General features: G+C 40.0%; 1 protein-coding gene across 4 annotated transcripts in view; it reads right to left on the reverse strand.

Annotated features, from left to right (window-relative positions):
- The window catches only part of Ptprk (protein tyrosine phosphatase receptor type K), a 482,919-nt gene that overhangs the window by 1,567 nt on the left and 466,264 nt on the right, over positions 1–15,088 (reverse strand). For all 4 annotated transcript variants that reach the window (XM_019207690.1, XM_019207689.1, XM_019207688.1 and 1 more), the window contains 8 exons: positions 10,800–10,954; positions 8,424–8,559; positions 8,059–8,208; positions 7,052–7,225; positions 5,178–5,309; positions 4,915–5,040; positions 2,183–2,346; positions 1,577–1,712 (listed from right to left, as the gene is read on the reverse strand). In XM_019207690.1, coding sequence (XP_019063235.1) covers positions 1,577–1,712; positions 2,183–2,346; positions 4,915–5,040; positions 5,178–5,309; positions 7,052–7,225; positions 8,059–8,208; positions 8,424–8,559; positions 10,800–10,954 — 1,173 coding nt within the window. The remainder of the gene's footprint in view (positions 1–1,576; positions 1,713–2,182; positions 2,347–4,914; positions 5,041–5,177; positions 5,310–7,051; positions 7,226–8,058; positions 8,209–8,423; positions 8,560–10,799; positions 10,955–15,088) is intronic.

Here is a 15,088-nt window from a genome sequence, read left to right on the forward strand (position 1 = left end):
TTAATTTAAAGAAAAGCCTAGATATCAAAGTTAAATTTGAAAGAAAAAGTTGGCCTCTGAGGCCAGGAGTAACCTCTCCCTCCAAGATGATTTTAGGTGATAGAGGCACAAATCTTAATACCATAGAGAATAAAGGTATAACTACTACCCCATTCTTTTTGGAGTGATCTGAACATTCTACCTGAAAATAAAAATCCCTCAAGTCCATATTCGTTTGCCATCTCAGGGCTATTTCCCAGCATCATCCTGTCCTAAGTGGAGCAGGACAGGGCTTGGGATTTAGCTCAGTGGTTCCACCATCTGCCTCTCAAGCACAAGGACCTGAGTTTGATCCCCAGGAGCAGGACAGGCGTGGTGAGGCCAGACAGAGCAGAAGTCTGAGAACACTTGTAAAAATGAAACAGCATAAACCTAGGTCTTCAGGTTTTTGTCTCAGGAAGCAATGAACCTCTTGTGTGAACAATCCAGGAGCAGGAAGTGGTGAACATGGTTTAAAAGTTTACTGAATTGCTCATTTCAGTTATCTGATCATCTTGATAAATGTAGGGCAGGCAGCATGACGCCTTGGTTTTTCTGGTTTGCTTTTTTGTGAGTATGAACTACACAGCTCTTAACCTGGTCTCCTCCTGCACATGTGCATAACCCACAGACATTTCTCTTTAGAAGTCAAACGTGTTAAGGAGGCAACAACTCTCTTTCTTACTCCGCGTAAAGCTTTGCCCAGATAAAGCGCTGTACATATATAGCTGTCAGATCTTATTTTGGAAGCTGTCCTCTACTTTCATGAGCCCAGGCAAATTCATGCAACATCATATGAATTGTACTCAATAGTTGGTAAAAGCTGAGTATTGTCAACAATGATAGGTTAATTTATAATTCAATTGGAAAACAAGGAATCATGGATAATGATTAAAATAAAATGCAACCGCCTTTTAAAAACATGAAGAGGCTAAGCTGGATAAGATAGTGCATGCCTGTAACCTCAGCACTTGAAAATCTGAGGTAGAAAGATTGGTATAAATCCAGCCTCGGCAGTACAATGAGTTAAAGGTTAGCTTGAACTATGTGGCAAGATCCGATCTCAAAAAACAAAGAAACAAGCAGAAGCAAAAAATAAAAAGAAGTGTAAGGTACTGAGGTAATCTTTGAACGGGACCACAGAAAAGATATATTAACAGTTAACTGAATATGCTTTCAGAAATAAAAATAAGTGACTGAGGCCGATCCCTGGTACCAACACAAAAGAAGAAACAAACAAAAAAGTGAAAATATAGCCTACATAGGATTTTTTACCGAAGCGTTTGTCAAAGTTTACAATAAATATCTATTGAAGATAATAGGGGAAAAAAACCCTATGTATTTCCCAGATTCAATGAAAATCTTTTTCTTCATAACTTAGTTTATATGTGATGGATTTATGTGGATGGATAATCTATCAACTCGGCACGAAAGTGCCCGCAATGACTCCTCTCTTCTCCCTTGTAATTCCCTAGCAGGGAGTGAAGTGAAATCCATATCTGGTGAGTGACTACCACATGTCAAAGATTCCCAATGAGGCTAGGATTCTGTAACTCACCGGGGCCTCTACCATGTTTGGCTTGCTGTTCCGCAGGGTCTTTACTGCGTGGAAAACATCAACAACATTCTGCCGTTTCACCATTTCAACAACGATGCCTATGGCACAGAACATGCCGCTCCGTCCACCACCGTTTCTGAAAGCAAGAGAGGCAAAGGTGCGTTAGCCGCTCAAGGAGGCGACCTGTCACACCGTCAGGTGTCTGGGGAAAGAAAGCACCATCTCCTACATCTTCCCTCACGTGTGTCTTAACTTTGACTTTCATGTGTGTATTTGTACAGGACACAAAAGAGGGAAAAAAGAGGAGGACGTCAGCTCAGTAGTTTACACTCAGAAATAAGCTATTGGCACGGGTTGCTGCAGCCTAGAAAACTAAGATTCCAATCTTCTTGTAAACTGAGTAAGTCCGAGGCATGGTTCACAGTTGTGTGTCAAATAGTTTAAATTGTATAACAACTACATAATACTATTTAGAAAATACAGTTGATTACACATCAGAAGTAGGCATTCCATTCTAAAGTAATACCTGGGAGAGGCCTGCTGAGATGTAAACTCAAAGCCACCAAGGGAGCGAGCCCCGGCCCAGGCCCGCGCCGGCCTACTCACAGGCAGTGGATGACGGTCCGTCCTTCTCCTTCTTCACACTCCTCCTGCCACTTTTCCACTTGCAGGATCAGTTTGAGAAAGGACCGTTTGGAGCCCGGCACTTCTCGATGAGAAGCCCACCCTAAGTACTGAAACTGCTGCACCATCAGATAACCTTCCTGGGGCTGTGGAGGAAGGAGGACTTTCGTTTGAGTAAGTTGGGGAAAGAGCATGCACTAAAAAGTAAAAGGCACGTGCAGTGACACTGTAAACAAAATTTGCATGGGGTTGAGTCTAGCTGACTTACGTCTTGAGCGTATACAAGTCCATAGGAAAACTCACCAAGTTCCTGCAGCAAGAATCATGGCCGTTGTCCCTTACACCCGCTTTTCCCTCATACCCCAAACCCAGCTACCAATTCCTATGACTAACATCCTAGTTTTCAAACTCAACACCTTTTCTTCACTGCCACTGCCAACCACAAGTGAGGGTAACCATGTCTAAGTGGGTCTCCCGGAATAAGCACCGATCTCCTTCCAATCTGTACTTTTACACACATCATGATTATTTTGAAATGCAGACATGTGATTTATTGATGTCCAAATGTTTTTAACATAAAACTCAAAAGTGCGCTGTGATTAAAGAATTCTTATGTGATCCAGTTCCACCTCCTTCCCCAAACTTTTTACTTTTAACACAGTGCTTGGGTTCTAGACACATTGGTCTTCTTTTAATCTGTTTATCAAGTCACTTCTTGCCCTGGAAACTGCAGAGACTCCCTTTTGCCCTGCAAACATCCTTGCTTGCCATTCTCAGCCCCAAGTACAGTGATGCATTTGACCCAGATTTTTCTGGAAGCTTTTCTGCTTTGCAATGAAATCCATGTGCCCTGTGAAGCTCTCTCTGTTGAACAAATCCAGATGGTTGGTTACCTCACTCCTAAATAAAGCCTATTGATTCTTCCAATTTGCTTTAAAAGCCACTGTCTTAGAGAAGTCTTCTCTCACCACCAAGCTATGCCTGCTTATCCATTAAATAATCTGTATTCTGCACTTTTCCCTCTGTCATATGTACATCTATCATATTAGTCAATAAACGCTTATACAATTAGTCTTTTAATAATCGTCTCCCCTGAGAAACTCCTTAATGATAAGATCTATTTTTTTCTCTCTACACTTTGTATCACAAAACTTTGCATATTTTCCAAATAATAGAATTTTCAAAATTCAAAACTTTAAGTCCACAGTAAAAAATACAAGGATGATTACGTGATATATTGAATAAGATGTAACACAAGACATCTGATCTTAAATTGTACATAGCAATGGATCATGCTTCTTTTGGAAAGGACAGAGCACTCAGTACAGTATTCAACTTGTCTAGTATACATCCTAAATATCTGATAAAGTGAATGATACTTTATCAAATGAGATGAAGTTCCCAATGAGAGGGGACAGAAAAAAAAAAAAAATCACACACTCTCAGTACCAGAACATAAAATACAGAGAAAGGTTAATAAACAAATACACAAACAAATCTACATGATAAAAAATGTAACACAGATTTCTGGCCTCGTTCCTAGAATATTTTCCCCTATAAACGGCCTCAATTCACAGAGGAGTTTAACTTTCTTAGTTTAGCAACTACGGTATCTTAGCTAAACTATTACTCAGAACCATAATGTAACAGATGTGCAGGCATAATGAGATTCCATTTAAATTACCATCTAAGATATGCATGAGTATTATGACATGATTGAAGTTATCCTTTTTTCTCCCCTGAAATGAGCAATAGAATTGGATACGATTTTATCCCCTGCTCATAGTTATGTACATATAGACTAATTAACAAGACACGCGTATAGTCATTTTGATATGGGAAACTCTGAACATGATCCCAATCACACACTTAAAATAAAGCACTTTTGCAGAGCTGGAACTTTACAAAACAGTGTCATTTTTCTCTTTGAAAAAGCATAGTTCCATGGAGGTTACTAATTTCTTCTCAAGTTCTACTCAGCTGGTTCCATAATCGGAACAGTTTTTATTGGTGATTTTGTTCTTTGAAGGCAAGACCCTCAAACTTCATTTAGTGCAAAGCACATGAATAGCAAGGAAAACAGACACCAGAGGGACATGGTTGCTACTTAGCTGCAGGGAAAACACAGAAGCAGAAACATCGATTCTCCTCTCAGGTCTGGGCAGAGCCAGATGCTGGGCTCAGCCAGATGAGACCATGAGGCAGAGGATAATCAGCAATGGCTGAGATTCGCCTTCCAGCCTGGATTTCTCTCTGGTACAGGACAATGCAATTCCCCTAGAAAGGCTGATGTGACATAGTGATTCCCTGTCATCATTATTACTGTGTTCTTATCTTTCATTTGCATGCCTCTTTAGGGCCAGATGTCAATACTTGTAAGACATGCAGTCATTTCCACCTAAGTCCACTTGTACTCAGGAACCAGGCTCAGACCGTGGAGCCCAACGGAGCTACTGCGCCTGAGTCAGGACTGCCAAATGTGTTCATGAATCTTGGAACTTTCCAGGAAGTGGAGTTTTCAGCACTTCTAACTTCCTGTGTTTGGAGTGCGTTTTTGTTCTTATACTAAAGAACAAGTTGGTTACCAGCTTTGGGATGGACTGTGCAGTGCTTATTAATGCTTCTCCTGTGGTCTAAGTGGAATTCTGTGCCATCGTGATGATGGTCTTTGTGTCCTGACTCAGCGCAGTCAGAATCGCCCGACAAAGACTTACTCTGGTTAGATTGCATATCCTGAAAATCCGGCTGATGACATCACAGTCCATCGAACAAGACATGCACTCCACTTGGATCGGGCCATAGCGGAGCATCCCTTCTTCTGGCCAGTACTGAGGGCAGCCCTAAGGGAGGAAGGTTTGGAAAGAAAAGAAATGGTCATTTTCTTCTACTTTAAGTACTGTAAAGCAGAAATTCACTTCTCATTATTATCTTATTATATGTCATATACAAATGTACAGGCACATTCCTGAGTATGAACCTGGGACAAGTCGACTTCATTTAACATCACAATGGAGGTACAGCCGTAGTCGTACACCAATCTCCAGAAGTCTTTCACAGTGTTCGGCAGTGGGTACTGTGTGACAATGAAAGCGGCTGGTTGCCTGTAGCTCTGTGAAGAAATGAGACAGAGAAATATACTAACTTAAAGTGCAGGATCAGTTGTTAGAACAGACGTGGTACCCGTGGATGGAGGACCAGGAGCAGGGAGTGCTGGCCAGGCCACGGAGGGCACGGGGTGAACCACAGCGAGGTCTGAGTCAGTCACCCGGAAGACAGTGACATCCCCAAGGCAGTTCAGGCTAAGAGTGGAATTTCTACTTCACAGAGAGAAGTAAAAACAGGGAAAAGACAAAAGGAACAAAAACTACAGAAGAGAGGTTAAGATTCTCCAAGAGTTACTATTGGGCTACTTCAGTTTCACACAGGTAATGAGCTTCTGAAAGGCTGCAGCAAAGGGAGTACAACATCTCCGGCACATCTGTCTATCAATCTTTCCTCTGTGTGTGTGTGTGTGTGAATGCGCATGCAAGTGTGTGTGTGAATAAAACCTCCTCTCTCCTTCCAAATGAAAACAACACAAGTCTCTCAGGCTCTCCTGCTTTTACATTGTGTGGGTGTTATGTGTGCATTTTGTAGCAGGAAACCCACTTCCCCATGGCTCCTTGGGAATTTCTCATGCACATCAATGATCAGAATGATAGTTTCAATTATTTAAATTCTCAAGTGCTCCACAGTTGATGCACAGCCCCTCATGGCCTCACTGAAAGCTGTGAGTCTACCTTGTTTACCAAGTGCCTCTTAACCAGGACACAGCATGTTCTCTCTCTCGAGTGGAGGGTAGCAATGGCAACGCTCATCTGCCCCAAGCACTCTGTCACTCCGCAGACAAGCTGCACTCAAATCAAAGTGTCATTTTCCAAAAGCTAAGCCAGTGGCAAGACTCTAGGCACAGCAAGAATGGAGGTTTTCATTCGAACTTGCCTTGAGATTATTCTGCTCTGCAGCACAAAAATGAGCAAAGTCTCCGGTTAGGACCAGTCTTGGTAGTACACTGTGGGATTTTCTAAGTTCCTACTTGACACCAAGCGACCAATCTGTGGAGGGTAATTTCTGGCTTCTGATTTCTGCTTGCTGTGGTTTTTCCCAAAGAGCAAAAACTAGAAATGAAGGTGACAGACTGCTCTCAATGATTTGGAACCTGATCGGGGTCCTACTCCTTCGTGATATAAGATGTCCAAAGACATAATTTAAAGCTCTCTACATGCTGCTTAGTTTATGGGTTATTAACACAGAGAGGACACAGGGAGCACCCACGGCTGATGAAAACTGTCCCTCCAGGTGATGGACACAGAACATGATATTGGCACGCCTGCCCTGGTTCTCTGTACATATTCTTTATTAACTCATAGTAAATAAAACCAGTTAGCTGCAAATTACTGGACCATAAAATGACATAGACATAGATTTCCTAAATTAACCCAACTTTGGTAGGACATGACCATCGGTGCCTTTAAAAAGTAATTGCTAGTGATAGTCAAAATATATAAGGAATGACATTTTTCTGCAAATAACAGCTGGAAAATATTACCTGCAGTATCCTATACAAATATAATTGACAATTAAGTTCCACATAAGAAATAAAGTTGCAAAATGACTGTTCCTAGGAAACTCTGTAGGGGATATCTAAAATCACTCTCCAAAATAATATAGGTAGTATTTCAATAAAGTTTCTGATGTTCCTTTTCAGCTCATATTTATTTCCCAGAAAAGGAAACCGGCCAGCGGCGAGTTGCACTGTGTGCATTTTGTGGCCTCGTCCACTCTGCACTAACAAAGAGGGCAGTCTCTTACATCCATAAGAGCGGCATTGATGTAGTTGCTGCTCTCCCCGTCGATGGTAATCAGGAAAGGCAGACATCTGTCAGGTGGCAGCATGTCCATGAAACGGTTCTTGTCATGATTCCTTGGCAGACAGGCTATACTGCAGTCTTCGGCTTGTAGTCGAGGCGTGACTGAATTCAGAGTCTACAATGAAAAGGGGACCCAGGTTAAAAGAGAGCGACTCATTTAACACCACAACACAGACCCATCAAGTACTTTGGAGGCCAAGCAGAAAGGGAAGGATTGGTTTGAGGCAGTGGCACTGACCACTATGACAAGAGATAGATTTTAGTTAGTGAACGAAGGCTGAGAAGGTCTTTTCTTAAAAGGAGAAGGGAAGCTAACCAAGCCCCGTATGTAGAAATTGCATCCCCTAACCAAAGAAAATGCCATCAGTGTGGGCCATGGTGACAATGGCGCCACAAAGCTAGAGAGGCTATTATTTATAATCGGTTTCCCACACCATAAGTGACGATTTACTGTGGGGTGACGGGAAGAGCGCTAGCATCAAAGCATTACTTTCTTAGCATACCCTTGACTTCATTTTCACCCACCTTTAGGGTTTGTTTTTTTTTTTAAGGACAGCAAAGATATCTGCAGTGTTTAGAGACAATGTTTAGTACAAGCTTCAGCTATTATTAACGTACTTGATTTCACTTTGTCAGTAACACAGAAGGTCAAAACCCACAAGGCTACACTTTTATACACAAATCATCACCACATTTGACTTTCATAATACATTTTCTTGAGATTCTTCCCTGAGTCTGAACTCACTTGCCCTTCAGGATATAGCAGATATGAGCTCATTAATATGAAAGTGACTCCATAATTATGCATAACGAAGGAGACAGCTATTACATTATACTTAAAGTAGGGTCAAAGGTCACAAATTTACTGTGAAAGACCTTTCTTAAAAGAATTATTAATGTACTGAACAAGTTATAATAAGTCACAGAAAAGACCTTTGCAACAGTCACCTGAAATTCATCTTTGAGGTGTGAAGAATTAGTCTGGGAGTCTATTCTGATCATATCAAAATATGCAGCCTTAAATTCGCAGACGGGAATGGCAGTTTCTCCACACAAGCATGCTTCCAAAATGGCGTCATGAATAAAAATGTACTGCTCCTAGTACCGAAAGAGAAAGAAAATTTCACACTATTTGAATAAAACCTTTCTGTGGAAGGCAGACAACACTTTCTTCTCCACAAGCAGCCATTGATTAAAATCCCCCCGTGTTCCTACACAACTCCCGATGATTTTGATTCTAGGTGAAGACAACTGGTGTTGCTCGATGCATGATGGGAGGCAGAAAAGAACAAGGAAAAGGGCAGAAAACATACTTCTGTCTGGACCATATTGATTCGTCGCGATCTCAGGGCCTTGACGCAGTTGTAGATGTCCACCACGCCCTCCCTTTCTGCCATGTCCAGCATGATGTCAATGACGATGTAACAGCCTGTCCGCCCGGCACCAGCGCTGTGGAGAATGTTCAATTGCGATAACGTGAGAAATGTGCTTATTTGTGTGAGCTTCAGGATGTTCCGCCTTCAGAGGCATGCGATCAAACTGATTTAGCAAAGGACAGAACACATCGTTTGTACGGGCTGTGTAAAACCAGACTAATGCACAGATAACTGCCTGGAAAGTACGGGGCGTCATGCGAACCGGAGGTTGGGACAAGAGCTGCAAATTATTTCCAAACCGAGAAGAGTGAATGTATGGTACTCAAGTTCCATACTGCTCTTCCACAGTCTGTACTGTATGTAAATTTCGTGTGCAGAATTACAAAATCATGGTACTGAACAAGTAATGCATTCATGCTAAAAAACCTAACTCCAGACCAGAAAATGTTGACAGTCCTCTAGTTACGGGTCCTTGGGCTGTGACACCTCAATGGTACTTCTGGGTCTCAGGGACTCTGGCGAAAACACCAGGACAAAAGAATATTAGCTACAAAGCCTTTAAAAGAGATAGTAAGGGGCCACTGTGCATGGGAAATGGTAATGGGGTAGAGCAAGTGGGGGAAGAAATGACGGCCTTCAAGGAGGAGGAGCTGCTGAGGCGAAAAAGTATTGGAATCAAGATCTGGAGGGAAAATAAAACCAGAATGTCAGACGCTGAAGATGCTTCCCAGCCGGGCCCAACAATAGCTGAGAATTCAAAAACTGAACCATAATATTCTTTCATTATTTTACTCCTTAGAAATGCTTCTCAAGTTTCATAAAAAACAGTCAGTGGGAAAAACAAGATAAAGAGCTTTTGTTTTGTTTTGATAAGGAATGGACTTCACTTTGTAGCCAGCTTCTTTTCCATAAACCCAGAAATGACTGAGTTTCAGTAGACATCGCACTTATTTCAAGATAGTGACTGGGAATCCCAGAGCACTTTGGAAACAAGCAATCTGTAAGAAAGTAAACTTCTGTGATAAATTAAGACCCAGAACTGAAAGCCCCTTTATCTCATTTTCCAAATGCTTACAGGAGCTAATTCTATTTATTACTCAACAGATTATTTCTTTGTTATCCAGATTTGGTCACTCCTCTCCCACTTTCTGTTCTTTTAGGAATTTAAGCAGCAGATATTGTGCTACCTCCCTCTCTTTTTTCCCCTACCACCTTCTCCATCACTGTTCCCAGGGCTGGAGACAGGAAAGTCACTGAAGAGTACATCAGATTCCTTGAGCACCACTGAAACACAGATTTGTGCTCTTTGCCGTGCGCAGTATCTGATCCTTGCAGGGTGTTTCATTCCCCATTGTTTTTGCCTCCTTTCATCCAAACCAATTTACGTTTTGAAAAGGTGGTATTTTTGGGCGAAACATGCTTATGTGCAGCCTATTATCTAGCATGGAGGAGACATCTGAGAATGATGCATAGCATTTAGAAGAGCGTTTCAGATCCAGTCCTACTGTTTCTGGTCACATCTTAAAACGAGGCCATGTGATTTGCGTTTAGTGTCTTGGAATGCTTGCTTTAAGAGAAGTTTCCAATCAGAAGAAATCTGGATACAATGTTCATGTTTCTTGACATATATTCGCTGTTTCACTGATACACTTTTCAAGGTCCTCTGATGGATGATGTTTTGAAAAGAATGTAAAATCGTTTCCCGGCACAAATCCTTCCAATTTAGGCCATTTAGTAACTTTGTCTCAAATTTAGTTTTAAAACCTGGGATTCCAGTGAAAATTTACTAGGTTGGCAGGAAAACTCTATTTTAACCTACTGTTCTATTCAATATGGGATTTTCAAAAGTGATTAAAAAGCATCCCAAAACACAGATGCTGCCACTAAAAGGCAGAGTTTTCCACACTTGTAATTGTGAATGGCACTACACACACTGGGAGGAATGTATGTATTTCTTAAATTTCTATTTTATATCCTACTTAAAGCTAACTTTTATAGCTGTTTTATATTCCCCATAACACACAAAGTAGAACTTTGTAGCCATATATTAGTTTCTCTGCTAAAAGCCTTGTTTTGATTCTTTTTTTTTAAAACTGATTGCCAGAGGTGAATGCTTGTAAACCCTAGCAGTCAAGAGGCTGAGGCAGAAGGATCGCCCCGAGTTTGAAGCCAGCCTGGGCTACACAGTGAGTTCCAGGCCAGCCTGAACTGCAGAGTGAGATCCTCTTTTTGTCTCAAAAAACTAAACAAGCAAACAGACAACTCCACAAAAAGCCGAGCACACACAGGCAGTGCGATTCGGGCCACACTCACCTGCAGTGCACAACAATAGGCCCTGCACTGGGAGGGTTGGATAACTTGACTCTGCGGATGAAGGACAGGAGGCCGGTGGCGTGGTAAGGCACTCCGTGGTCAGGCCAGCCTGTGAAGTGGAACTGCTTCACTTCACGGATTTCGTTGTATCCCCTCTGTATAAAGGTAGAAACGAGTGTTTTCAAAGGACCAAATAGAGCCATTTAACACAATTATGGGTCTTAAATCAGACCGGCAGGCATAAGCATTGAAAATCCATCCACGATCAGACCTTTTCGAAAAAAGGATGTGAGCTTAACGTGGCCTCTAAGCCTCCTTTCATTATCCAACAAACGCCACCAAAGGTAGACCATGAGGAGTCCTCTAAGCTTGCAGGTTCTCAGTCAGTTGTGTCAGTCTGGGTGAATGTGATTTACCTGCCAGCTTGCTTCCTACTGGGAACGATGGCACCTAAAATGATTAAGGGCCCAACTGCTGCCCTGTTGGCCCCACTCGAGTGCTGTAAGAAGCAGGTAGCCAGCTCCTCACCGCACTGAGAAGTCTCAGCGCCATGCTTATCCATGTTGAAAATGGCTCAGAAGCATGGCACAGAGGGGTTTTCCAGGACACAGCTGAGCTAGATTGGTTTCTGAAATGCACGGACAGCTAAACTGGACTTGGGGTAGACTGATTTTTTTTCTTGGCTCTGTGAAATAGTGCAGCACATAGAGTATTATTTATAGTTAACAAAAATACAAAATGACAGAAATGGAGCCTCCTATCCTATCAGGATATCCTATCAATCAGAAATCGTGCACCTAGCCTATCAGGCAAGAGAGCCTCTTCAAGGGAATCCCAAAGCCTTCTCCCTCCTCTGTGAGAAGAAACCTGAAAAATGAGTAGCACAGCCTGGGGAGTGTAAGGGAAATGTTGAAAATTTTATTTTTATGAATTCACATTTGTGGTGAAAGAAAAACAAATCCACTATGAACCCTGTACTTCCAGCTCTACAGAGAACTACTTCTTCCACAAGAAAAGGCAGAGATGTTCCATGAAATAAGAGGAGCGCTGAGGAAGACCGACGGCTGCAGCCTCTCTCCTATAAAAGTGTCAGCACACACCGGAAGGCAGCAATCCGGGCTCACAGCACAACAGGACACATAAGGCCCGGCTCAACAGACAACTACAATGATCACAGTGCAAACATGTGAAACAACACCGATGTGAAAACGCCTTCTACGCTACTTTTCAAGTCAGGGAGGAAGAGTCACAGGTTACTGTGAGGCCTGATTTCAGATATCTATTTTGCCTCCTTCTTACTAACCAGAGTGTCTGTGCGGCCCTCACTAACTTCCTGTTTCTGCTACATGTTTAAGACGTGCTTTTTTAAGTCAGTTTTTAAAAACTGTTTTCACTTAAAATTTCCTGAGTACTAATGAAATATGTGGCTCCCTTCCCCCTATAAAGTTGCTGTTGTTCAGTGCTGAATAATAAACAAAAGTTAAAAATACAAATCCAGTAATATCTCAGTTAGAACTGTATTAAATCGGTAGTGTTATTACTATCATGTACTCCTAAATTCTGGGATACAGGGGCTGTCTCCATTCCTTTACACCTTATTTTATGTCCCATTATATGTTTTGTTTCATTCAATCAGGACCTGCATCTTGTAAAATACAATCGAACCTTGGAATATTTTATTATTGTGAAGTAATTTTTAATGTCCACTTTTGTTCATTGCTAATATAAAGAAAAACTATGATTTATGAATATTTATGTCGAATTAGTCATTTAAATGAATGTGTATTAGTTCCATTATTTAAAATACTAACTCTAGTTTTCTTGGTATAACACTCTTTCATCTTAAAATAATCATTTTTTGTAATTGTTAGTTTACTCCTTTTGCTGCGGTAATTTGTTAAAACTTCCAAATAATGTTGAATACTAGTGAGAATGACTATTTCATTTTTTTCTAATGATAGTAGGAATAAGAGCCTTTAATTGGGCCTATCATAGTTTTTAGTTTATTGTAATAAATAGATTTTAGTTTTCCATTTCTTAACATGTATGCAAATAGTTATTGTTGAATTGTCTTTGCTGTGTTCAGGAAGTCTACTTACTTTGGTAATTAGAGTATTACTACAAATGTCTTTTAAGTAAAATTGAATATATTAAGCTATTTATAAAATTCTATAGTTTTGCTCCCTTAACATATAGTGAAATATCCTGTTATATTTCCCACCACAGTTGAAATATCTTTGGATTCTTAGCAAAAACAAAACACAACAACAACAACAAAACCAGGAAAGATCATTTAATCACAACTGGGTTAAAATATTCAGTATTTCATTTTCTTTTTCCTCTTGAATCATTTTTGGAAAGTATGATTTGCTAGGAAATCAGTGACTGTACAATAAAATCTAGGTCTACACTTATACATAATAAATTTATTATAATTTTCCTACTTTTGTAAGTGTTGCTACAGTTATATCTTTTTGTGTTTTCCAATATAATACACTTTATATAATATTATACCTTTTCACTACGTCATATTTAGAATCAACAATGATTTAATTACTTTACCTTTTCTTTCTTTCTTTTCTTTTTTTTTTTTGTGGTACCGGGGATCGAACTCGAACTCAGGTCCTTGCACTTGCGAGTCAGGCCACCAAACCACTGAGCTAAATCCCTGGCCCAGTTACTTTACTTTTTCAAGGAACTAGTTTTAATTTATTTAAAAAAACTATTTGCATTTCTTTTTTATATTTAATTTTCCTTAGTCTATCACTTTTTAAAAACTTTATAACTTTTCAAGATTTTAAATTGTCTCTCAGAAAATTTTTATGAACATAAATTTTTCTTACAGGATAACTTGAGATTTTCATGTAAATTGTTGACCTAAAAAACATTGTTCCATATAATGCTGATCCTTATTTAGTATTTCCTGTAATTATTTTTTCATGTTGCCAGAATTACCAATTGTCATTGGTAAAGAATAACATTTATCGATCATTTTCCCACAGTTCTGTAACTATTTGCTACTTTAAAATATTTACATTTATTTATAAATTGCCCCAAAATATGAATGCAGGCATTGTATATAAATAAACTTCCATTTTTCAAGTTATGATGCCTTCTAAAATTACCTATTTCTCCTTAAAAATAATGTGCTTTTGGGGGGGTCTACTTTGGTGATAATTTGTTTAAAGTCACTGTAAATGCTTATTACTATTTTTACCTTATGTGTCAATTCTTAACGATAGATTTATAAAGACAAACTCTCATTGCATTGGTATTTTAAAGTTCTGATATGAACCACTTTTTTGATATTCAGAAGGTTTCAATAAATTCAGCTACAAATGGCGACATATGAAAATATTTAAACATGCATTTGATGATGATTATTCTTCTAAATATTCTTTCGCTGATTTGACTCAGCCATTGCTCTGATGGGTATCTTTCCAAAAGAATTAAAAGAATCATACCACAGTGACATATGCACACCTATGTTTACAGCAGCACAGTTTGTAATAGCTAAAACATGGAAACAGCCCATTTGCCCATCAGTTGGAAATGATAAAGAAGCTGTGGTTTTTCTATAAAATGGAATACTACTCAGCCATAAAGACAGAGAAATTAGAGTTATTCATAGGAAAATGGATACATTTTGAGGATATACTCCTAAGTGAAATAGACAAGTCACACATGTGTAAATACCAAATATTTTCTCTGGTGTGAAAAACTATAATAGTACACAAGATCCTAATGGGATAATTAATAGTGTGAAATAGGAAGAAAAGGGCTAAAGGTGTAGGGAAAGTGGGAAGGGTGGGGGAAAGGGAATAAGGGAAAAGAAAAAAAATATGAGAAACTGAAAAAATGGAAATAAAGTGTTTGTAAATGGGGAGAGGAGGAGGAGTGAAGGGAGGGCAGGGACAAGGGGGAAAAATGAGAACCAAGACCTATTATGTAAAGGTACAGGATCCCAGTGATGAATGTACTGTACTGTGTACCTAGAATGTACCAATAAATTCAATAAAAAGAAAAAAAAAAGAAAGTACAAAGTTGGATACCCACACAAAAGGTCATACATCTTTAGGAGGGAGGTTGGCAGCTACCTTTCTTCAGATCCTAGTGCCCTCTGTTTGTACGGAAACTATGAAGTGAGGACGCTGATGGTCACGTTTCCTTTGTGCTCGTGGACCTTTTGTTGTTTGTTTGACAGGCAAGTTTACACTTCTTGTGCTCAAATCTACCAAGCTTTCCTGCAGCAATCTGTGGCTCTGTGCCTCAGTTCCGTCTCCTATGTC

The sequence above is a fragment of the Fukomys damarensis genome, unplaced genomic scaffold, assembly GCF_012274545.1.
Source record: "Fukomys damarensis isolate Sample0158 unplaced genomic scaffold, DMR_v1.0_HiC HiC_scaffold_14, whole genome shotgun sequence".
Classification (NCBI taxonomy): Eukaryota; Metazoa; Chordata; class Mammalia; order Rodentia; family Bathyergidae; genus Fukomys; species Fukomys damarensis.